The sequence below is a fragment of the Podarcis tiliguerta genome, assembly GCF_965153285.1.
Source record: "Podarcis tiliguerta genome assembly, chromosome: 13".
NCBI classification, from domain to species: Eukaryota; Metazoa; Chordata; class Lepidosauria; order Squamata; family Lacertidae; genus Podarcis; species Podarcis tiliguerta.
The window spans coordinates 38,073,887-38,096,673 of record NC_139546.1 but is presented as its reverse complement, the minus strand read 5'-3'; the positions used below and the strand labels follow the sequence as shown (position 1 = coordinate 38,096,673).

The following is a 22,787-nucleotide window of genomic DNA, read 5'->3' as shown; positions in this document are numbered from 1 at the left end:
CTCTGACTGAAAATATGCAAAGAAATGTACCTCAGACCGTGGGCAGAATGCCTCAGTAATGCATAACCGCTGCTTACACACCCCACTGAGGTTTGGTGCTCTGGGCATTCAGGTGTTGTTTCCTTGAAGAGTTGAGGGATTCCCTATTTTTTGAAAAATTGATAACAAACAGGCTAGGCTACTTGAAAATGGCAAACATCAATGGCACGTATAATAAAATTACTGCTGATCCACAGATTAGGCACCCATTTTTCAAAGCACTGTCATTCCATGATGCTTCCACCTCATGGATAAAGTTGCCGATGTTTCTAGTTTTCTGTCCTGAAATCATTGGCTGCGATTGTTGTTAGAACGTTTTGTCATCTATACGTTAACCACTCCTTTGGGAGGGAGGGCAGGATATAAACTGAATGCGTGTACAACTGAAGGGAAAGGCTCCTGGGCCTTTAAATACCTATGCAGCAGGCAGAGCTTCAACAGGCAAAGCTTTGCCTCATCCTGAGGGAGACTTCACCTGTTGAATTTCTGACTGACATTAAGGATCCCTGCCAGAAAAAAAGATAAGCAGCCTGACTAATGATGAGCAGGAAGAACAGGTCTGGTTATTCCTTTAATGCCCTTGAGAAACCCCGATCTGTTGCTGGTCTGTGTTATAGTGGTAGCATTTCGACAGAGCCTCTTGCGCACATACGGCTTCACAGAGTTTAAGAGGACAGGTCTTTGCCCTGAGGAGCTTACAGTCTAAAGTGCAGCTGGTGCCAAGTGAAATGGATCCACCAAATGACAAGATGATCCCCAGGATCCCTGCTCCAACTCTGCAGTTCTATGATTCTATGATTTAGTGCAGTAATACGGTTCCCTATGACCTGTGTATGGCCTTCTCCTGTTTTTCCTCCAGGTGGGTTGGCGGCGCTGATGTTCACAGACACAATCCAGTCATTCGTCATGATTGGTGGATCCTGTGTCCTGATGGGGTTTGGTGAGTAGGTCACTTCCCGTGGCGGATATCACACTGAGGCATGGGCACCATATTCGTCACTTCCCGTGGCGGATATCACACTGAGGCATGGGCACCATATTCGTAACAGAGGCAGTGGGGTGCAATGGTTAGAGTTTTGGACGAGGACCTGGAAGACGAGGGTCCAAGTCCTCACTGGGTTATTGTGAAGATAAAATGGGGAGGAGATGGAATCCATCCCGTATGCCACCTTGAGGTCCTTGAAGGTGGGACATTAAACAAATCAACCAACAAGCTTTGAATCAGTGCTAAAATGCTTTCCCCACTGTTTTTCAAAGAAATATATTGGATATTAATGAAATATTTTCTGAACCTAAAACACTGGAAAAAGTGGTGCTTAAATTAAAGTGGTAAAGAGAGCTATAAAGCTAAAATGCTTAAAAAAAAATAAAACTCTGGTCATCGCCATTTTAGCAATTTCCTCCACGTTCCCTATCTACATTCTGATCCAAAACACTTCTTTTTTTACCAAAAGCACACACAGAAAACCCATATCCAGGGTTGCGCTGGGGGCTTGGTGCTAAATAAGTACTTTATTTTACTTATTTTTAAACTAGGACTATTCTTTTTGATGAGATAACTCAGCTGTGCATCTTCCACATTTCATCCCTTGTACGACTCTGCTTTGAAAGTCTTGTTCTAAAAACAATCTTTATTTGTGAATTATTTGTGGTAGAGAACGCCTGGGTTCTTTTGGGGTTGGAAGGAAAAGTGTGGGCAACAGTAGCAGATGTCTGGGGCGACATTATGAGTGGGTGTGCCATTTCCTGTCTTTAAATTGCCTCTATTCCGCTGCAGCCTTTAACGCAGTGGGAGGTTACCAGGCGCTGTTTGACAAGTACATGCAGGCCCTTCCCAGGCAGACCCTTTCCCCGAACCCCGCTCTCTACAACATCTCAGCCTCCTGCTACCTGCCCCGCGAAGACTCCTTTCAGATGATGAGAGATGCCGTCGTCAGCGACATGCCCTGGCCGGCTGTTATCCTTGGCCTCTCCATCAATTCTCTCTGGTACTGGTGCACTGACCAGGTAAGGCAAGGGCGAGAGTATCTATCTCTCTCTGCCTGGCTCTATCGCAATCTCCTAATGCCTTCTTGCACAAGATCATACCCTTTTCCTCTGGATTTCAACACCCAGTTTCTGACACGCCGCCTTTCTAATCTAAAAAGCCTCAAACGTTGTAACTTTTCTGCAACCAGCACTTGATCGTTCTGGTTGCAGTTTCCTGCACCTTTTCCAGCTTTGCGCTATTTGAGTTGCAAAGGCCAGAACTGTATATACAGCAGTGGTTCCTAACTGGGGGTCCGCGTAACCCACCCAGGGGGTCCCCATAGCACCATTCACGTAACAAAAACTACCATAGAGATATCACAGCTTTCAAAAGTAGGGGGTCCGTGGCTTGACGTTTGAAAAAGAGGAGGTTTGCAGTACTTAGCCAATTGGAAAACACTGGTATTCAGTTTTCCGAAGAGCAGTTGCACCATAGATTTGCGCAAAGTGGGCTGGGGAACCTCCTGCTATCCAATTAAAAAAAAGAAAAGGCCACTTGTCAATTAGCTGATGTCATCCTGATGGGCAGGGGATGTCAGATGACGTGCTGCTGGGTTTGAGTTTGCTCAGTTTGGCTGTGTGGCACTGTTCCCTGCCCATCAGCTCTGAAGTGGGGATGTGGAGGTGTTAAATCCTGCAGGAAACCTACTGTGCATAGTCAATCCTTGCAAAAAGCAGAATTTATCCTGCTCCACCCCATCCGCCAGCTTTGACAGATGAGAGGGATATAAGCATTATTATTATTATTATTACTGTGGTTTTTGCTATAGAAAGGTGGGTGGTTTCACCCGTCTGCCAAGCACCTGACATCATGATGACATTTGTTGAATGACAGGTGAGGGATTCTCAGGGTGAAAGCCACCCCACCCCTGATGTAAAGGCATTAGCTAAATCATGGGAAAGATGACTGGCGGCAAAAGTTCCTGTTTCATCCCGCACAGGTGATCGTGCAGAGGTGCCTTGCTGGGAAGAACCTCACCCATGTCAAAGCCGGCTGCATCCTTTGTGGCTACCTCAAACTGCTGCCCATGTTTCTTATGGTTATGCCTGGCATGATCAGCCGGATCCTGTATCCAGGTAAACACCTGGGGTGAGCTGGGGAGGCAGGTCGGAATTGGGGGGAGGAGGCCACGTCCTGATATTCCATGAAGGCAGGAAAAGTTTGGAGTGCTCTCCTGATCTCAGTGCAGGCCACTGGTGCTAGACTGCCGACGTACAACACAACCACAACCTTCAGTCTTGTCACCAGTGGCCTGAATAGAGCTGACGGGTTCCTGGGAACTCTAGTTTAAGGGTGCAGGGGATTGTGGCTCTGTGGGGGGTAAACTAAACTTCCCATGGTTCTTTGAGGGTAGGACGTAAGCACCTATTTACACATTGGCTACCTACAACGTAAAAGCCAACACCTCTGGCCCATCACCCAGTAAGCGGCACACACACAAAACATCAGTCCAGAATTGATGGCACCCCTGCAGTCTTCCCATGACACCTGCAGCTCCCCCCACAACTCACCGGTCCTTGGGCATGAGGTGCTTGTCTTTCACTTCCTTGAAAAATACGCAGAGCTGAAACAAGGAAGTTGGAAGAGTGCCAGGCCTTCCCCTTTCAGCTCTGGGGGCTTTTCCAGGCTCAGAATAAGTCTGCAGAATCAGACTTTCACCCAAATCCTTTGGAAAAGAGAAGTGGGTGTGCACACAATTTCTCACTTCCTGTCTCTCTGCAAGTGGGGAGAAGGGGTGGCCCCCACGACCCCTGTTCAAAGATCCAAATGTACTGACAGGCCAGTGACACCTGCAGTTATTTTAACCCGGGAGTTACACTGCGTCCCCTCTGCTTTCTCAGACGAAGTGGCTTGTGTCATCCCAGAGGAATGCAAACGGATCTGTGGCACGGAAGTTGGGTGCTCCAACATTGCGTACCCCAAACTGGTGGTGTCTCTCATGCCGAGTGGTAAGGAGCGGTGCTGTTAAGGGGAGGGCGGATTTTGCCTGACTTTATTGGACTTGAAATCCTGAGTCCTTTGGAACCCGCTGCGCTCGCCTTATTATGGATTCTGACCAGCTCCATCTGTGTCACCTGAGAGATGCTGAGCTCCGAGGAAGGTGGATGTGCTTCCCTTCCCACTTCATTGTGTCTCCCCTCCGCAGGCCTCCGGGGTCTCATGCTGGCTGTGATGCTGGCGGCATTAATGAGCTCGCTGGCTTCCATCTTCAACAGCAGCGGTACCCTCTTCACCATGGACATCTACAACCGCCTGAGGCCGCAAGCCAGCGACAAGGAGCTCTTGATCGTGGGCAGGTGAGGAAGAGCGCGGGGTTGTGCCACCATAGCTGTAGACATTTCCCTTTTTTAAAGGGAAATTCCCTTATTCCGAATAGGATTCCTTGCAAGAAAAGGAGAAAGTTGACAGCTATGTGCCCATTGAGTACCACTTCATTCATTAAGATAACTTAATGGAGCCCTGTAGCAGAAATGGGGAACTCTGGACGGGTCCAGTTTGCCTCCATTCTGCTGTAGGGACATATTCGAAAATCCTAGAAACTATCACGGAACAAATACACTTTTTACATTAGAAAAACTAGCAACAACCGCAGGCCAGATACGCCGACTGCCAAGATGGCTTTTGTAAAAATTCTTTTGGAAAACCAAACCAGGTGATGCCACAGCACGAGGCAAGGACCTGCAGAAATCCCTCCCCAACTGCAACCAAGCACCGCTAGCTAAATGCCTTTGGTGGTGCCTCCATTGTCCTGCTCTCCCCAAGCGTTCTCACCTTGCTGTTGCTCCCCACAGAGTGTGGATCCTGCTCCTTGTGGGAGTGAGCATTGCGTGGATCCCAGTGGTGCAGGCGGCCCAGGGGGGGCAGCTCTTTGACTACATCCAGTCCGTCAGCAGCTACTTGGCCCCGCCAATCGCGGCCATCTTTCTCCTTGGGCTCTTTGTCAAAAGGGTTAACGAGCAGGTGAGTGACATTCAGGAAGGGGCCAGCATGGGAAAGCGACAGTCAGTGGAGAGGAAAGCCAGGTGCCTAAGATAAAGGGAATTTAAGTGATAGGCAGTAGCCATTTTGGGATATGGAATTCAGGTGCTCGGGGGATGGGGAGACACTGGAATAGAAGATACAGAGAAGTCACTGCAAAGAAGCCTAACTCTCCATAAAGTATGCCACAGGTTTATTTTAGGATCCATCCTTGTTCAGGTTCTGCTGCAGACTCTCAATTTTAGGGTGTAGTACAGGAGACCCAAAAGAACAGGACAAGCAAATATTTGGGTTAGAAAGCATTCAAAGCAGCCAGACCTAGCCCAGCCCCTTGGCTCTGTTGTTGTTCATCCTTCTCTTTCACCCTGTTTTTCTCTCTCCCTCTTTAGGGTGCATTCTGGGGGCTGGTGGGGGGGCTAGCCATAGGCATGGCCCGGATGATCCCAGAATTTTTTTACGGGACAGGAAGTTGCATCTTCCCCAGCACCTGCCCCCGCCTGATCTGTGGAGTCCACTATCTCTACTTTGCTTTCATCCTCTTCTGCCTCTCAGCCACCATTGCGATGGGTGTCTCTCTCTGCACCTCACCTATCCCTGAGAAACATGTGAGTATAGAGGCCGGGTGGGCAGAGGAATCCACATGAACCTGGCACACGAACCTAAACTGGGGGTTACAGGGTGACAGTGCCTCACTGCCAAGACAACTGAGGGTTGCCACCTCCAAATCTGCAGCCTCGAAAAGCGTAACTCTAGTTTTCAGTCTTTAAATGCATGGTGGGTGTGTAGCTCATTTTGGGGAAGGCTGGCCTAGTGGTATGAAAGACGAGCCACAGAAAAGTATATTTAAAGCACACCCAAGAATCTTGGTAACTGTTGTTTTCCCCATCACAAAACTATAGTTCTCATCCCATTTAACAAACTACAGTCTAACTACCAGCCAGTTGATGGAGTGGACCCCCTCCTCATTTGTTCTCTGGCACAGAGCCACTTCCTTTGGTCCCTTAATGGCCCATTACCCAGGCTATTGCCTCACTAGGAAACTAGCCTGGCTACTCCAAGACTTAGAAAGGGGCCCAGGCATACAACCTACCCGTCTGCCAACGCATAACAATACTATATTTGCCCATCTGTTGTCAAGGAGGAGGGCTTGGGCAAGAGATAAAGGGTGGCAGGTGAGCAACACAACCATGCACCTTGCGTCTAGCCAAACCACCCGTCTTGCCCCCCTAGCTGCATCGCCTGGTGTTCAGCCTCAGACACAGTAAAGAGGAGCGAGTTGATCTGGACACGGAGGAAGAGGAGGAAGACAAACAAAGGGAGGCTGCCCGGCAGCGGCGCCGAGAACATGCAGAGATGGAAGCCGCCAGGAACGGGAGGCTGGAGCAGGCGCTGGAGGTGGAGGGTGAGGCAGAGAGGAGGCTTTGTATTGCAAGGGTGGGAAGCCTTTCACACCCCGAGGGCCATATTCCCTCCTGGACAGCTTTCCAAGGGCCACACGCAGGGTCAGGTGCAAAAGTGGGAGGAGCAGCAAATGCAAATTTAACTTTTGTAAAGTAGGATACACACACACACACACACCTGTCTCAATCCCCCATTCAGAGACATGAGTTCGAGGACACATTCCAGCGAGGCAAAAACAACTGAGTTTTGAGGCAAAGCCAGTGAGAGGCAAAGTCCTGGGGAAAGTTCCAAGGGCCAGTGAGAGGGGGTCATAGGGCCACATTCAGCCCTGAACCGGTATCAGGAGATGAGAGGCAGTCCATCCCACTTTCCCCCTCTTAACTGTCCCTGCAGGAGGCCCCAAACCACTTATTACTTGGTGGCGTCCTTTTCCTTCTGAGGTGGCCTCAGCTACGCAGCCTTGTAGGCCCTGACCATCCTCTGTTTCTTCCCCTCTCCGCACAGATCCCAAAGCAGCGGCCTCCTCTGGCAGGCTGCGCCGGTGCCTCGGCTGGTTCTGTGGGATGGCGGCAGACAGCCAGGAGCAGCCGGAGCTGAGCCCAGAAGAGAAAGCGGAGGAGCTGCGGCGCCTGACAGACATCACTGAGCATCCAACATGGAGACGCGTCGTCAACATCAACGCCGTCGTCATGATGGCCCTAGCGATATTTTTGTGGGGCTACTATGCCTGAGCGCCACTCAAGACGACAGCTCTCCATAAACCTCTTGACACCAACCCCATCTGGGCATAACTTCAGCCTCTGAGGGACAGTGGCATCAACGAGTTATCAGGGAACGAGCAGTCATCAACCCGCCAGCCAGGATCACCCAAGCCCACCAAAGACCAGCCCTTGTAATCCAAGTCAGAGAGGGCATCGTAATGCAACACACGGAAGGAGAAGCTGAGACCTTTCAGGTGTTGTTGGACTCCAGTTCCCATCAGTCCCAACCAGCATGGCCAGAGATGATGTGCTTTGTAGTCTAACATCAGGGAGGGGCACTGGCTCCCCGTCTGTGTTGTAGCAAGATGCCCCATTTTGAAGGCCCTTCTTAGTTCCTCTGTGCTTACTGTATGCTGCCTCTCTCCCACAGCCCTCCCCTCAAAGGTATGAAGCCTGTGAGGAAGGACAAACCATCCAATGTTAGTGGCGTTGCAAAAAAATAAAATAAAATAATGGCATGTTCTTCTTGGGGGCCCCACCGATTTGGCACCTGGGGTCCTCACCCATTTGAGTCCCTAGAGCAAGACATTCTAGCTTCTTGTCCATGCTTCCACTTTTCATAGGTCTGGTCATCCAAACCACACACTTTCCCCCAATGCTTTTCACCTTCATCACATTTGTGCGGCCCCTGGTATCCAAGCACCCCTCATGCCGTCATCACCATTTTCACCAAGGTCAATGTAGCAGAGGTTGCTTAGTTCCTCCAGAGCCACGTGGAGGTCATGAGAGTCAGGCACAAGGGTACCACCCTTATGACTTGGTTTGAGGTAGGCAATGCTGGCCTGCCCATCCCCCCCCCCCCCCCAGAAAGCCGCACATCCAACAGCACCAGCAGCATCCAGACCCTGTTTTGGAAAACAGAGAGGCCAAAGAACAGGGGAATAAATGTGACTGTGAAAATGGCCAACGTGCTTTTGTATGTTCTAGGCCGGAGGCAAATGGGGAACCGGAAGGAGGGCAAGTTCCCACTGCAACTTATTCTGTCAGGAATGGAGATGTGTCTGCCTGAATGTTCAATTTGACCAATACAGGCCTCAAAAATGCACAAGGAAGTTATCGGTACTGCAAAAGTACTACACGCACGTATATAAGATTTTCACACACAAAATGCAAAAGAAGAATCACTTTTAAACTTCACGTTAATAAAAAAAAAAGGTTTATTTTTGTGTTTCCCTCTCACCCTCAAAAAATCAGGGAGGGAGCAGGTACCCTGCGCTCCCCTCCATTTTGGCATTAAAAACTCTGACAACCCCATGTGAGGCAGAGACAGCACCTCTGGCATCACTGTGGCAACTGAGAGCCACTCTTTCCAAGGCTTTAGCAAGTCGTTATGTTAAACGTCTCCTGGAGTTAAAGGGTTTTCTTTTCAGGGATGGTCCAATCCATGCGCCACTCATCAGGGCCCAGAAGGTTCCGGTCTGTTACCCATCCTGCTGCTGTCAATCCTTGGAAGAGACGGGTGGGTCCAAAGTGAAAGGAAGGGAGTCTTGTTTAGCTATAGCTATGCATTCAATTAATTCTCAACCTACACTTTCCTGCTCCTCCCTCTCTGATACAGGACAATGCAGAAGAGTGAAATATAAGAAGGACTGAATGGTTTTTCGGGGAGGGGGGGAGTGAGGATTCTTGCAAGCAGAAACAGCGTGAGAAATCATAAAAACTTCTGCAGTCTTTTTAAAGGAAAGCAAGTTTCCACTCCTTAGGATTAAGTTGAAAATCTGTGATGGGCAAAGCCTGATAAAAATTCTGAGAGGATCTGAGCAAGGGTTCTAACAGGGGTGATTCCCTTTCCCCAGATCTAATTAACATACTAGTATACTAATCTTATATTGGGACGCGGGTGGTGCTGTGGGTAAAAGCCTCAGCGCCTAGGACTTGCCGATCGAAAGGTCGGCGGTTTGAATCCCCGCGGCGGGGTGCGCTCTCGTTGTTCGGTCCCAGTGCCTGCCAACCTAGCAGTTCGAAAGCACCTCCGGGTGCAAGTAGATAAATAGGGACCGCTTACTAGCGGGAAGGTAAACGGCGTTTCCGTGTGCGGCTCTGGCTCGCCAGAGCAGCGACGTCACGCTGGCCATGTGACCCGGAAGTGTCTCCAGACAGCACTGGCCCCCGGCCTCTTTGAGTGAGATGGGCGCACAACCCTAGAGTCTGTCAAGACTGGCCCGTACGGGCAGGGGTACCTTTACCTTTTTATACTAATCTTATTATTATGTGCATCTAAACAAGCAGCTAGATGCAAGTCTATTAAATTTTCATAACTTACCTAATTTTCATAACTTACACAGGTCATGGAAATGTAGCTTTGCTCGGTGCTGCATTCAGAATATTTATTTTTTATTTTCTAAGTAAAGGTCAGCATCTATATCACGACCCCACTGTACCTGCCAGGAATTTGGGAAATATTTTGTCCAACAGCTGATGTGTTTCAGAAGTTGCAGTGCTGTCCTTATCCTCAGGTTCTGAATGATCCAAAAAAGAAAGAAAAAAGAAGAAGGAAATCAGAGCATCCGCCCTGGGCAGAGCTACACCAAGAAAAGAGCACAGCATATTAAAATGGGTACATTGTTCGCACTTGAGCTCTAAGTATACGGTGGGCTATAAACGCAAATAAAATAAACTATCAAGGTGCAGCCCAATAGGAAGGGGGAAATCTCTCTCTAAAAAAAAAAAAAACACGACGGAAAATAAGGACGGAAGCAGCTGTCTTTATGCTGCCTGACAACCCAGCGTCATCCATTTTGACAGGCGGTACAATGTCAGAGAGAAAGATCACCTTCCCAAGCCTTTAAGTCATATCCTTTAAGCCTCGGGTGGACAGCTGTTTTAATTTTGTTTTATTAATACATTTCTATCTCCGCCCCCCCCTTCTTCCAAGAAACATGTGGTCGTGTACGAGGTTCTCCTCCTCCTCAGTTTACCCTCATCTACAACCCTCTGAGAGAAGAACTGACCCAAAGTAGCCCTGTCAGCTTCCTTGTGGAGTGGGGACTTGAACCTGCTCCCCCAGGTCCAGCACTCTAACCACTACACTACACCACCACGTACCCCTCTGCCTGATTTCAGACAGTCCTCAACCTGATTCCATGCAGGTGGCCCAAAGGGCAGAAATGGGGGAGGGGGACAGGAAGTGGGCCGTGGAAAAAGAGACACAAGAAGGATGTCCCGCCCACTTTTAGCTCTGGGCCCACCTGCCACTCTCCACAGGAGCGGAGGGTAAGATACTTCACCCGTCTTATAAGTGGAGATGCCAGAAATTGAAGGGGAAAGCTGTACTTGCTCCCCACTCCCCTTCCCTCCTGGTTCATCACCTTCACGAAGCCTACGCTGCAGATTCAGTAGAGACTCTTCCTCCAAAGCAGACTTTGTCCCGTCTTGGTACAGCAGGACTTCCAGGAGGAAGGCGTGAGTGCAGGCTTTAATTACATCCACGCTTCCTGCCAGTCGGTGTAGGACAATGGAGACAGTACCTGAGGATGGAGGGAGAGCGGTGGGGCAAGGTCATCGTCATCGTTTTATTCGTATGCCACCTTTCCATAGCTTAAACCAGTGCTTTTTTCAGGGGGGGGGGGGGACGCAGGGGTACGCATGCCCCTAAACATTTTGTGAATCTTCTTACTTTAGTCCATTTACTGTCTTTATTTTTCCTTATTTGAACTATCAAATGGTGATTTTTTTTTTGAGTCAAAATGAGAGTACCCCTAAACGTTTTTTAAGGAAAAAATACACTGGTTAAAATTGTGCTCAAGGTGGCTTCCAACGTGACGAGATTTACACCATTGCAAACCTAACCAAAGTAATAAACAATAAATAAAACACATTAAAAAGTACACAACCAAATTGAAACAATTTCAACATAAATAATAAGATCTGAAAATAAAGATGCAGAAATCAATACCATTAACTTACAAAAAACAACAACAACAACCCCAACTTAAACAATACCACAGCCTAGGAGTGTGTTCAGCAGTTTTTGTGGCTGGAGTCTGTACAGCATGGCAGCAGGTTTTCCAGGACTCACAGCCAAGATGGTGCTCAGCATCTCACATGCTGAAACACCTTTCTACTAGGATCCCAAATCTCAGCATCTCACATGCTGAAACACCTTTCTACTAGGATCCTATAAGGCCTGTACAGCAGGCAGCAGGTTTTCCAGGACTCACAGCCAAGATGGTGCTCAGCATCTCACATGCTGAAACACCTTTCTACTAGGATCCCAAATCTGCCGCCAGAGGTTGCATCCAGACCAGCCTTTACTCTGGCAGAGAGTGAAACCATCAACTGGGACTGGGAATTCAGGACCAATTTAAAAAACAGGTAACTTTAGTTCATGGTCCAAACTTCGCTGCCCCTTGAAATATCCATCTCTATTGTTATTGCTTCTGCTACTCCAGTTTACACCCCACCTTTCTACATTAATATATGCCCTGCAGCAGACTGTAATCAAAATACAACAATCTAGTAATTAGGGGGGGGGATACAAAATAAAAAAATGTGATGCAAAAAGGATATATGTATGAAATTAAAAAACAACAACCCAAACTCATTTGCAACCTCTCTCTTTCTCATGCCACGTTGCTAGGAAACTTCAGGCTGCAATCCTAACCCCATTTACTTGGGAGTAAGCCCCACTGAATTCAACAGAGTAGACAAGATTAGTATTGCGCTCCTAATAGCCAGACACTTCATATATGCAACTTTCTCACCGACCCACCTGCTGCTCGGTTGAAGAAGATTAAGTGATTTGTGGCATTCCCTTCAAGGGCTTTCTGGAAATCTGCAACTCTGGTTGGAGTTGGAAGAGAAATTCATGAATGCCAAAAAATGATGCAGGTGTACCGTGGCCAGGATGGGAAATTCAATCTGAAAGACAAACCTCTGGGACTCCTCTGCACCCAGAAAGAATAAGTTTAGGCCCTGGGACCAAGGGCTGCATCTAGAAGCCTGCCTTTCATTAGAATAAATGTATGGGGGGGGGGTTGTACTTTTGAAATACATTACTTTTAAAATTCCTAAAGACACCTTTTCCAGGTTATATTTACACACTGTCACTTGGCAACAATGCGGAAGTGATCGCCCCCCCTCCCCCACTCTCTGGCATGCCTTCCCCTCAAGAAATTTGTGACACTTTCAAAAGCCCGCTTATCCAAGCCTGTCCTGGACTCTTACATGTTTAATTCTCTGTTCTGTACACTGCTCAGTTTTATTCGTGATATTTACCCTATTTTTCCTCCCTGCTCCGTCCCATAGGATGCACCTAGTTTTTTGGGGGGGAAATAAAGGAAAAAATGTTTTCCTTAATTTCCCCCCCCCAAAAAAAAACCAGGTCGGGGAACAGCAGGATGGGGCTCTGCGCCTACCCGCTGTCCCCCGAGCTTGTGGGGCTGGCCGATGTCTACCCGGCGCGAGGGGCGCTCTGCTTCAGGGTGCTCCCCCAGGCTTGCTGATAGCTTCCTGAAGCCTGGAGAGCGAGAGGGATCGGTGCGCACCGACCCCTCTCCCTCTCCAAGCTTCAGCGAAAGCCTGTATTCGCCCCTTAGGACGCACACAGATTTCCCCTTCATTTTTGGAGGGGAAAAAGTGTGTCCTATAGGGCGAAAAATACGGTGCGTCTTTTGTTTTTAAACCAGTTTTCTAGGAAATCTTATTCGATTGTTATTGCTATTGCTTTCATCATTTTTATGTCATGCACTTGGACATTTTTAGTTATAGTAAGTGCGTTGAAAACTTCACAAAGAAACGGCAAGCTTAGGAACAAATTATCTTCCAGAGAATGGAGGGTTAAAGGGGCACCTGATAGTTCTTACTCACCTGGAGGCCACAGTGTGGAGTGGTGTCCCAAGGTTCATCCTGAGCTCCTGCTGAAACCCTAGGTATGGGGGGTGAAAAACCTCTGGGTTTTTAAGGATGCAATCCTGAGGGCCTTTTGCTGAAGTCCCACCATGTTGGTGAAACCAAGGTAGGTCACCACTGTGACAGACACGCTGGCCAAACCTTCCCTGACCTTATACCCTTCAGATGTTTTAGACTATGGCTCTTATCTACAACTGGAGATGTCACCGAGGAGAGCTGAGCGAGCCATACAGAGAGACCTGGAGGGCTGCATTTGGTTCCCCATCTCTGACCTGGGGCATAATGTGACTGTCAGATTTATGATCTCCCTCTCCCACCAAAGGATGGGGTGGAGGAGAAGAAGAGGAGACGGATGGCATGAGCATGGCCAAAGCTCTCAGGCGGCACCACTCCTCCTTCCCCCTACACACAAGCCCTCTGTTACCTGGCACCAGAGGCTCCTGAGGGTTGGCGAGAGCAGGTCCCAGCACTTTACCCCGCTGCAAAAAATGCCGCAAGACCAGGCGGAGCCGGGCACGGTTGAGGGTCTCCATGCAGACGGATCGTACCGCCCTATAATTGGCGTAGAGATGCAAGGCAGTGAAGAGGCCGTAGAGAGAATAAGTGAGGCTGAAGGGGAAGGAAGCAGACAAATCAGAGAAAAGTCTCACCTAAGAAAGGACTTTCTTCTGTCCCTCAGTGGCCCCTGCCAAACACTTCCATTCCTTCTATCCTTGTAAAACCTGACTCTTCCACAGCCCACCTCCCTACCTACCATGCAGAGAGAGAGAGGCAGCACCCTTCCACTCACCGGAGATTGTCTGCTACAAGAGGAACGAGGAGAAGACTGAAGAAGAGGCCAGCTAGGTTCACCAGGGTCTCCTGGGTAAGCAAGAGAGGACGTCGCCAGAAGGCAAATGGTAGGCCTCAGGCCTTGCACAGCCCTAACAAGAGTTGGCCAACGCATGCCTCATTCCATCCACACCCCCTAGCACTCTCACCTGGCTTCCATCTTTGGCCGAAACATCGGCCATGTTGTCCCGCCGGGCCTGGTGCATGGTGAGGGCTGCCCGAGTGGCCCCTCCAGCAACTCCCACAATGCACTGGAGCAGAGAGAAAAATGGAGATGGAAGGAGAACACAAAGCTTTGTGGGTCACACACAGACACAACTACATACTCCTCCAAACAAACGACAGAACACAACACCACGACCTCCTCAGTCAGTCTCAGTCTCGGTCAGTTTTACTGCACATAGCCAAAGGCTGCCGCAATGTACACAGAATTATTTGACAATTAAAAGAAAATATACTGAATTGATAAAAAAGACTTCAAACATTTATATTATTAAAACATTACGTACTCTAAACAGAGCTATAAAAGTACCCCAATGTACAAATAAAAACATTAAACAATAAAATTCATAAGCTAAAATCATCACATGGTCACTAATGTTAAAAACAAAATTAATACAGTGTGCAATTTATAGAGTTTGGTGACAAAGATAGAGCATAGCCTGAGGTAGATAGGTAAAGGTAAAGGTACCCCTGCCCGTACGGGCCAGTCTTGACAGACTCTAGGGTTGTGCGCCCATCTCACTCAAAGAGGCCGAGGGCCAGCGCTGTCCGAAGACACTTCCGGGTCACGTGGCCAGCGTGACATCGCTGCTCTGGCGAGCCAGAACCGCACACGGAAACGCCGTTTACCTTCCCGCTAGTAAGCGGTCCCTATTTATCTACTTGCCCCCGGGGGTGCTTTCGAACTGCTAGGTTGGCAGGCGCTGGGACCGAACAACGGGAGCGCACCCCGCTGCGGGGATTCGAACCACCGACCTTTCGATCGGCAAGCCCTAGGCGCTGAGGCTTTAACCCACAGCGCCACCCGCGTCCCATCTGAGGTAGATAGATAGGATCAAATAAATTAATCTCCTTTACAGTTAATGGCTACCTTGGCTATATAATTTGCTCTAATTTTCCTAGCAGCAGTTGCAAAAAGTGCTACACGCCAGGTCACATACTTATCTGTGTCTGCGAGGAGATATAAAATCATGTCAAAGGGGTTCTGGCCAGGGGACCCTGTCATTATAGGTACTAAAAATATTTTTCTTGCATCATTATATAAAGGACAGTGCAAGATATAATGCATAAGGTCCTCTACTTCAGAACATCCCCTAATACAGACACGTTCGTTTTTTGGTATGCCTCTGTGTCTCCCATCTCTATAAGCAGAGCTTACAGTATTTAGTCATAGCTCTGTAAAAGCTTTTCGAAGTTGTGCAAAGGTCAATTCATTAAAATAAGATATGTGTTCATTGGCCTCTCTAAGTTTAAAATACAATGGGGCGCATGTAGATGTGCACATAGAGTTTAGATCGTTTTTAGTTGCCACTGCCCTTATGGTTCGTTTAAAGATATTTTTCTGGGAATATAAGGGAAGTTCTTTAATCTCAGTCACTGAGAGGTCATATTTGCCCATCAGTTGGGTAGCATGATGTACCCAGTTTTTAAGGGGTAATCCATTCGAGAGCTCAATCAGGCATTTTTTTGGTAGCCTAGTGTTGTCCATCTGTTGAACTCTAAACCAGTAACAGAGAATTCTTTTATCTATTTGGCTCTCTATGCTCAACATGCGAGTTTCCAACCTGACCATGGCAGATTGCACGTCTTTGGGTAAACCTAAAAGAACTCTTAAAAAATAATTCTGTGGGGGTTCCAAACCCGAGACCTTTGAGGTACCCCAAACCTCTGCACCATATAAAATCTGGGCCATTGTTTTTGCTTTATACACAGATAGAGCTGGGTTGACCTAATTTCCACCTTTACAGGCAGCGAATTTCAGAATAGCTTTTGCTGATTTAAAGGATTGCAATTTAATATTGGATAGCTGTGTATTCCAAGATGCCGTTTCTGAGTAAATCAATCCCAGGTATTTAAACGTATTTACTTGGTTTATGATGTGTTCATCCAGGTGCCAAACATGCTTTTTAGAACGCTTCCCAAATACAATGACCTGCGTCTTATCATAGTTTATAGATAAGGCATTCCTCGTGCAATATGAACTTAATTTTGCAAGCAGCCGTCTCAGGCCCACCTGGGTTCTAGATACAAGTACTAGGTCATCAGCATACATTAAAACTGAGAGGTTTTTGGTCGAGAATTGTGACAGGGGCAAACTGTAGGCCCTCCAGTTCTTTAACCATGTCATTAATATAAAAATTAAACAGGAAAGGTGCCAAAATGCATCCCTGTTTGACTCCAGTAATGGTCTTAATTCTAGTGGTGAGATGGCCAGCCAGATCCACCTTTACTTGTATTGATGTGTCAGTATATAATGTTTTGATTAGAAATAATAGACGGCGGTCTATATTTGTTTTTTCCAAATTTTGCCACAATGCGTGTCTTGGGACCGTATCAAAAGCTGACTTTAGATCGATAAAAGCAACATATAATTTTTGCTTCAAATTATGGATGTATTTACATAACAGAAAGTTCATCACAAAGCACTGGTCCAATGTGGATTTCTCTCTTTGGAAACCTGCCTGGACTTCAGATATCACCTTATTTGTATCTGCCCATTCTTCTAGTCTCCCAAGAAGGAGCCTGGCATATAGTTTAGAGGCTACATCTAACAAACTAATGGGTCTATAATTGGCAGGGCTTTTCTTATCACCCTTTTTATATATTGGGGTAATTATACTCAACTTCCACCCTTCAGGTATGCGACCTGAGCTGTTAATGTATGAAAACAATTTTGCAAAAATGGGAGACCAGAAATCAGGTCTTATCTTATAGATCTCCATTGGGATCATGTCTTCTCCTGGAGCTTTATTAGCTAGTTGGCTTGCGATTAGCCTCTTAAACTGGTTGGGCGTGATGTCTGGCCATTCTGGCAGTTCTGATAACTGAGTGTAGTAAACTTGTGGGGGTGGGTCAGGACAGGGGCCATATATTTCGGTAAAATATGTCATCCAATCCTTTCCTTGGACAGATGCTTCTAACGAGTAGCCCAGCCCATTTGTGCCTTGGGACCTCCTCAGCCCCCCCGGGTATCCACAACCCATCAGTAAAATTAGGATGAAAACGGACACCAAGCTTTGTCCCAATACTGGCTCACAGAAGCCTTAGGCCACATTTGCACCATACATTTAAAGCACATGATACCAGGTTAAACTGTGGCTTCCCCCAAATAATTCTGGGAGCTGTAGCTTATTAAGGGTGTGGAGAATTCTTAAAAGACCTCTGATTTTCCTCCCAGAGTAGAATTCCCAGGGTGGTTTAACAGCCAATCCCCAGTGAACTCTGGGAATTGTAGTTCTGTGAGGGTAAACTACAGGTCCCAGAATTCTTTGGAGGAAGCCACAATTGTTTAAAGTAGCACCATAGTCCTTTTAACATATTGTGTGAACGTGACCTTACAATACATGTCTCACCCAGTTATACCCACCAAGTTCCACTCCAGTTTCACATCTCAATTATCCCAGCATCTCACCAAGCCAACTCCCATCCCTCCTCATTTATTTATTTTTACCTTGAAGAAGCCACTGATGCACACAATGAGAGTGAAGCATGCTGGGAATGCTGGGGCCAGGATCTCCATTAAGATGGCCAGGTCATTCAGGACATCAGCAAAGAGCCTAAGAGGTGTGGGTTTTTTTTGGGGGGGGGGGTATTAAATGTCAATCATAGAGAAAACACTGACCCATCAAGTGTCTGTCTAAGCACAACACCCACAAGAAGGCAATTAACGACAACCTGGAATCTAAATATCCATACAATACAAACTTAAATAATGTGGGACTGGTGTTATAAAATCATTTTATATCACAAGGATAAACAATTACAAACAAACTCAGTAAAATAAACCCAAACACATTTTGCCTTTATTGTATTCCCCAGTAGTCAATAATATTCATACATATGTACACACAGAGAGAGGGGGGCATATATTTCAACGTATTTCAAATGCCATCAAACGCCACCAAAGTTGGAGTGATCAGTGAAATTAATAAGTAAACGCACACCAAATAAGGCTACTACTGGTCTTGTTTCTTATTATACTACGGACGGCGACATATGTGTGCCTGTAAACCAAAACTAGCACTCAAGCAAAGCCTTCCAACTGTCCTTCCAACTGGAACATATGTCTAAATGTATCCTAGCTAATGAACCAACAGAAAGTACAGTTGGTGATAAAGTACTGGATTTGTACCCAATTTTAGACATGCAGCTAGAGAGGAAGACATCTATGAAGTTGGGGTCAAAACACCCCTCTTTACCTCCATTGCTTCGCATCGCAGTCCAGTTTGCTCCTGGAAGATAAAAAGGAAATGGGATAATGTGGGAGAGGAGGAGGACAGGGCCCCACAGAGATCAAACTCAGAAAACAGCTGGTGGTCAGAATGTCAGATTAGGACTGGGCAGAAGACCAAGGTTCAGACCCCCACTCAGCCACGAAGGCCCCCCTTGCAGCCTAGCCTATCTCATAAGATTGTTGTAGGGATAACATTGGGGCAGGGGGTGTAAAATCATGAGTGCCACCTTGAAGGAAAGGTGGGATAGCAATGGCTTCCAGCCATGATGGTTCTGTTCCATCTCTGCTGCCAGTGGCAGCATGTCTCTGTGTTCATGGGGGGTAGAAAATCTCAAGTGGGGAAAACCCTTTGTTGCCCTCAGGTCCTCCTTCTGGGCTCCCCACAGGCATCTGGTTGGCCACTGCATGAACAGGGGGTGGGACTAGATGGGGCTTTGGCCTGATCCAGCAATGCACAGGAATAAATAAAACATGAACAGTCCTGCGCGAGCACATTTCCTCCCACCCCACCCCCCACTAGCACCAACAACACAGGGCGGAAGCAGGACTCACCCCTTACTCCAGGCAAAGAGAATTCGGCCCAGCATCCCAGTCCCATCTGAAGAAGAAGGGGTAGAGAGCACACATCAGTGGTTGCCACAAAGGGGCAACTGGTCCGCGTGAGACTGGAGGTTACAGGAAGCTGGCTCGCAACACAGTTTGAATCTGCAAGTTACAAGAGCTTCTTTTTGGAGTGGGGTAGAGACTATATTGCTGGCCAGATGAGGAATGAACTGGAAAAGGGAGAACAGTGCTGAGGGGGGGTCACCTTAACCTGAGTGGTTCTGGGTTCAAATCAAGATGAATAGAGTTGGGGAAAGGCTCTGAGGGAGCAGTTTTACATGGCACATTCTCCCCCCCCCCCAGCTTGCCGAATCTTAGGCCACATTCAGCCATGGGCTCTATTGCATTAGTTGTACTGTTTATACTGTTAGCCCTTCTGTTTCTGATGTTCCTAAATGTTGTGGGGCAGTAAAGAGGGTTTGATTTTGTGGGCACCAGTAAATTAAGTGTTGTTTAAATGCTTACTGAGCATTTCTTTAAAGTTCCAAGCAAGCACCTCGAGCTACTTTTAACGGTGGGAAAGGATCAGAAGAGGAAAAGTCACAGAGGATTAACAGAAGGGCAAGTCCCACCTTTCAGGATCCAGGTGACAGTGGCAGCCGTGACGGTTGAAGCCTCATCCCCGACTCCCACCCCTTTCAGCACAGCCTGGGTGGCCAGAGTCCCTGTGATGCTACTGGCAAAGGCCTGGGTTGGGGCAGGGAAAAGAGAGGGGGGCAGTTAGGTCAGAACAGAGGAGGGTTTTTGCCCCACTTAACCACCAGTTTGAGACCTTCCCTTGGGCCTTCAATATCCTATCCTGCCTCAAACCACAGTTTCATCCAAGCCAAAATACTTCCTTTAAAAAATACCCTCCACAGAACTGATGCCCTCACTTTTTCCAGCCTCTGATAATGAAGAGGGCAAGCAGGATGTTGGTAACCAATCACCCCACTGAAAAACAAATCACCCCCACCCCTGCCCCACCAGGATGGAGAACAGAGCCTTCACCTGCACAGTGTCCCAAATCTGGTAGGCCAGGTAGTCTGAACTCACACTTTCAGGATAACCTTGGGGTAGGAAGACCAACTGCAGGAAAAAGAATAGAGGTTGTTGTCATTGTTTTTAAATTCATGACCACTGAGACACATCTGTTTTGACTGCTGGAGTACTTCGGACTTGTTGCCACATGTTTCCCCTCTCATGCCCATCCCAAGAGCAGTGTGGCTGTAGGCTCAGCAGCCCCTCTTCGATTTTTTTAAGAGCATTGTTTTTGCATCCCAGAGATACGTTGCCTTTTATGCCCACACTTAAGGCCACACAATATGTTTCAAGCGGTATGATACCCCTTTAACTGTCATGGCTTCCCCCAAGAATCCTATCCTGGGAACTGTAGTTTATTAGTGGTGCTGAGAGCTGCTACAAGACCCCATTCCCCTCCCAGAGCTACAATAACCAGAGTTCGCTGGGAAGATGGTTTGCCTGCTGAACATTTTGAAAATATCTTTTAAAAGTCAGGGATGCTTTTCCTCTTCACCCTCCTTCCTGCCAAGACACAACCTGGCATAATACACAGCACTCGCTCCCACTGACAGATAACACATCACCCCCAAATTCTGTCCTACATCTGGTTCCCAACCAATTTCCCTACTTCAGAAACACAAATCATGCAGCGTCCATGATGCATCTGATATCACTTATCCCTTTCTGCTCCCACACCTGAGACACACACACACACACACACACACACATACCAAGGCATCCTTCATCCCATCACTCCAATATCTTCTTCCTAAACCACTATTACCAAACAGTCCTTCCATCCACTCTGCTAAATCTGTACTGCAAAAACACAAAGGGACAATGGACGTTTGTGTGTATGTGTGTCCATATACAAACACACACACACACACTCATACACACACACACACACACACACACACACACAGAAAGAGAGAGAGAGAGAGAGAGAGAGAGAGAGAGAGAGAGAAATTTAATAAATAATTTGCATATACAACATTCAGGAGCCTTTTGGAAACACAAACCAACAGAAGTTGTTTTCTCACCATGAAGATCTCCCGCAGTGAACGGAATCCTTGATTTTGAGGTCCGTCCGGAATGCAGTCTAGCCTCCCATCAGGCAAGGCCCGGTAGTGCTGAGCACTGCGAGAGCCATAACTTTCCATACAAAGCGGCTGAACCCCCAAATTAGCCATATCTCAAGCAGCTCCTAAGCTGTTAAGGACACACAGTATTATTAATCAATTGTTAACTTTGCATTTGAGAAACAGAATATGTGAATAGGAATGCATAGGTTAGGACATGAGAACCTCAGGTCCAAGGACTAGATGTGGCCCTCTAAGCCTTTCTACCTGGCCCTTGGGATTCTCCTCGGGGCAGCCATGCCTTCTCCTGACTGAGATGTGTCCTTAAACTCTGATAAGGTCTCCCCCTGCACTGTACATTTAAAGTAGTAGCATACCACGTTAAACAGTCATGGCTTTCCCAAAGGAAAAGGTAGTTTGCTAAGCATCCTTAGAGTAGTTCGGAGACCCCTTTTCCCCTCACAGAGTTGCAATTCCCAGAAATTCCTGGAAATTCCCAGTATTCTCTTTTGGCCTCTGCTTAAAACATTTTCGTTTAGGCAAGCCTACCAGACAACATGTAGACATTGATGTGCTCTAATCTTTTACTGCTGATTTTAATTATATTATAAATGCTACAGTTATTTGCTTTATCACTGGCCTTATTGATAATGTTAATATTTCTTGTAAACTGCTTAAAGGTCGTATCAGAATCAAGCGGCATATAAATTTTGCTAAATAAAACCAGTAAATTACACTGCTTGCACAAAGTACTCAAGACAGCTTGCCACTTTACTGACACAACTGATCTATCCCAAAAGCCCCAGCTAAGTCGTTTTCAGATGCTGGCTGCTTTAAAAACAAAACAAAACAAAAACCTTCCACATTTAAAGGCGTGTGAATCCTAGAACATTATAAGCAGAGGGAATCCCCAAGTATTCAGCACAGGCAAACCAACCCCCTTTTGCACCTAGCTCCTGGGCATACATACAGATATTATCACTTAGGCTCTAAGAATGTACGGGGGGCGCATCCGGAAGTCAGCTTTTCCCAGCAGTGATTGTTGACTGGCAGCTCTCACAGAAGCGCGCACGCCAATGCCTGCTGGCTCCCGGATCTCTCTCCGGGGTTTGGCATGGCACCGCCACCCCGAGCCCAGCCTAACCTTTGCAAGCCGCCGTCCAGGCGCCACCCGCTCAGAGCCCAGAGCTATTTCGCCAAGTGGCAGGTCTCGGTTGCTCCAATCTGGGGAGGTTAGGGCTGCGGAGGATGCCGGGGAATATTTGCAAGGGACTATGGGGGCTGTAGTTTTGGGTGGCATTGAGTGCCTCTTCCTCTCCTTAACCTGTGTCCTCCTTCGTTATTAAGATACAGTACAGTATTTGCTTCTTAGGGAAGAAAAAGAAAATCCGGAGGGGTGGCTATATTAATCTGTTGCACCAGCAACAGCGGCGCAGTATCTTGCAGGTTGTGGAAACTCTTTTAACGAATGTCTTACGGTGTAGGAATTTGTGGACTAGGCTTACGATGTCAGCTGGCAAATTATATAGATTAAAAGTTATACCGTAATTAATGCGCTCGGTAGCACAAGACTACTGTTAAATAAATAATAAAAGCCTTTTTTTTGGGGGGGGGGGTAAATGCATATTTACACGCACTCCGAATACCCCATCTCCAGGTTCTTAAGTGAAGTCTTATCCGCTTAAAACGCTTGCAGAGGTACACAGATTTGGCAGCAGCTTTTCCCAGCGTGGATTTGAGAGAAAGCTCTGCAG

General features: G+C 47.3%; 2 protein-coding genes across 10 annotated transcripts in view; one reads left to right on the top strand and one right to left on the bottom strand.

Annotated features, from left to right (window-relative positions):
* SLC5A2 (solute carrier family 5 member 2) overlaps positions 1-8,113 on the top strand; it is a 15,449-nt gene extending 7,336 nt beyond the window's left edge. Inside the window, exons 7-15 of the mRNA XM_083409690.1 lie at positions 899-979; positions 1,817-2,046; positions 3,009-3,144; positions 3,910-4,017; positions 4,215-4,365; positions 4,861-5,029; positions 5,437-5,652; positions 6,278-6,449; positions 6,953-8,113. Of these exons, the coding sequence (XP_083265816.1) occupies positions 899-979; positions 1,817-2,046; positions 3,009-3,144; positions 3,910-4,017; positions 4,215-4,365; positions 4,861-5,029; positions 5,437-5,652; positions 6,278-6,449; positions 6,953-7,179 (1,490 nt within the window). The 3' untranslated portion in view covers positions 7,180-8,113. The remainder of the gene's footprint in view (positions 1-898; positions 980-1,816; positions 2,047-3,008; positions 3,145-3,909; positions 4,018-4,214; positions 4,366-4,860; positions 5,030-5,436; positions 5,653-6,277; positions 6,450-6,952) is intronic.
* A 242-nt stretch (positions 8,114-8,355) lies between these two features.
* On the bottom strand, positions 8,356-22,414 carry RUSF1 (RUS family member 1). 9 transcript variants are annotated; one of them, XR_014504300.1, is made up of 15 exons: positions 22,004-22,238; positions 20,995-21,163; positions 19,940-20,017; positions 19,522-19,636; positions 18,899-18,944; positions 18,312-18,344; positions 17,564-17,669; positions 14,040-14,141; positions 13,850-13,920; positions 13,484-13,668; positions 13,018-13,075; positions 11,921-11,991; positions 10,518-10,676; positions 9,406-9,668; positions 8,356-9,032 (listed from the first exon to the last, which is right to left on the bottom strand). XR_014504300.1 is itself a non-coding variant. In XM_083409733.1 (15 exons), exons 2-15 carry the CDS (start codon positions 21,142-21,144, stop codon positions 8,560-8,562), a joined length of 1,347 nt encoding a protein of 448 aa, XP_083265859.1. In that variant the 5' UTR covers positions 21,145-21,163; positions 22,178-22,294; the 3' UTR covers positions 8,356-8,559. The 9 variants fall into 9 exon arrangements, 8 of the variants coding, with proteins under 8 accessions (XP_083265859.1, XP_083265860.1, XP_083265863.1 ...); XM_083409733.1 differs by having other exon boundaries at positions 8,356-8,654; positions 9,591-9,668; positions 22,178-22,294; XM_083409734.1 differs by having other exon boundaries at positions 8,356-8,654; positions 9,591-9,668; positions 22,004-22,259.
* Between the last annotated feature and the right edge of the window lie 373 nt (positions 22,415-22,787).

Coding starts and splice junctions, on each gene's coding strand:
- RUSF1 (XM_083409732.1), bottom strand. CDS start 22,333: ATGCCACCCAAAACTACAGCCCCCATAGTCCCTTGCAAATATTCCCCG. Junction 19,637..19,939: donor AGATTTGGGACACTGTGCAG/GTGAAGGCTCTG, acceptor GCCCCAACCCAG/GCCTTTGCCAGTAGCATCAC. Junction 9,669..10,517: donor GCAGCGTAGGCTTCGTGAAG/GTGATGAACCAG, acceptor TGGATCATTCAG/AACCTGAGGATAAGGACAGC.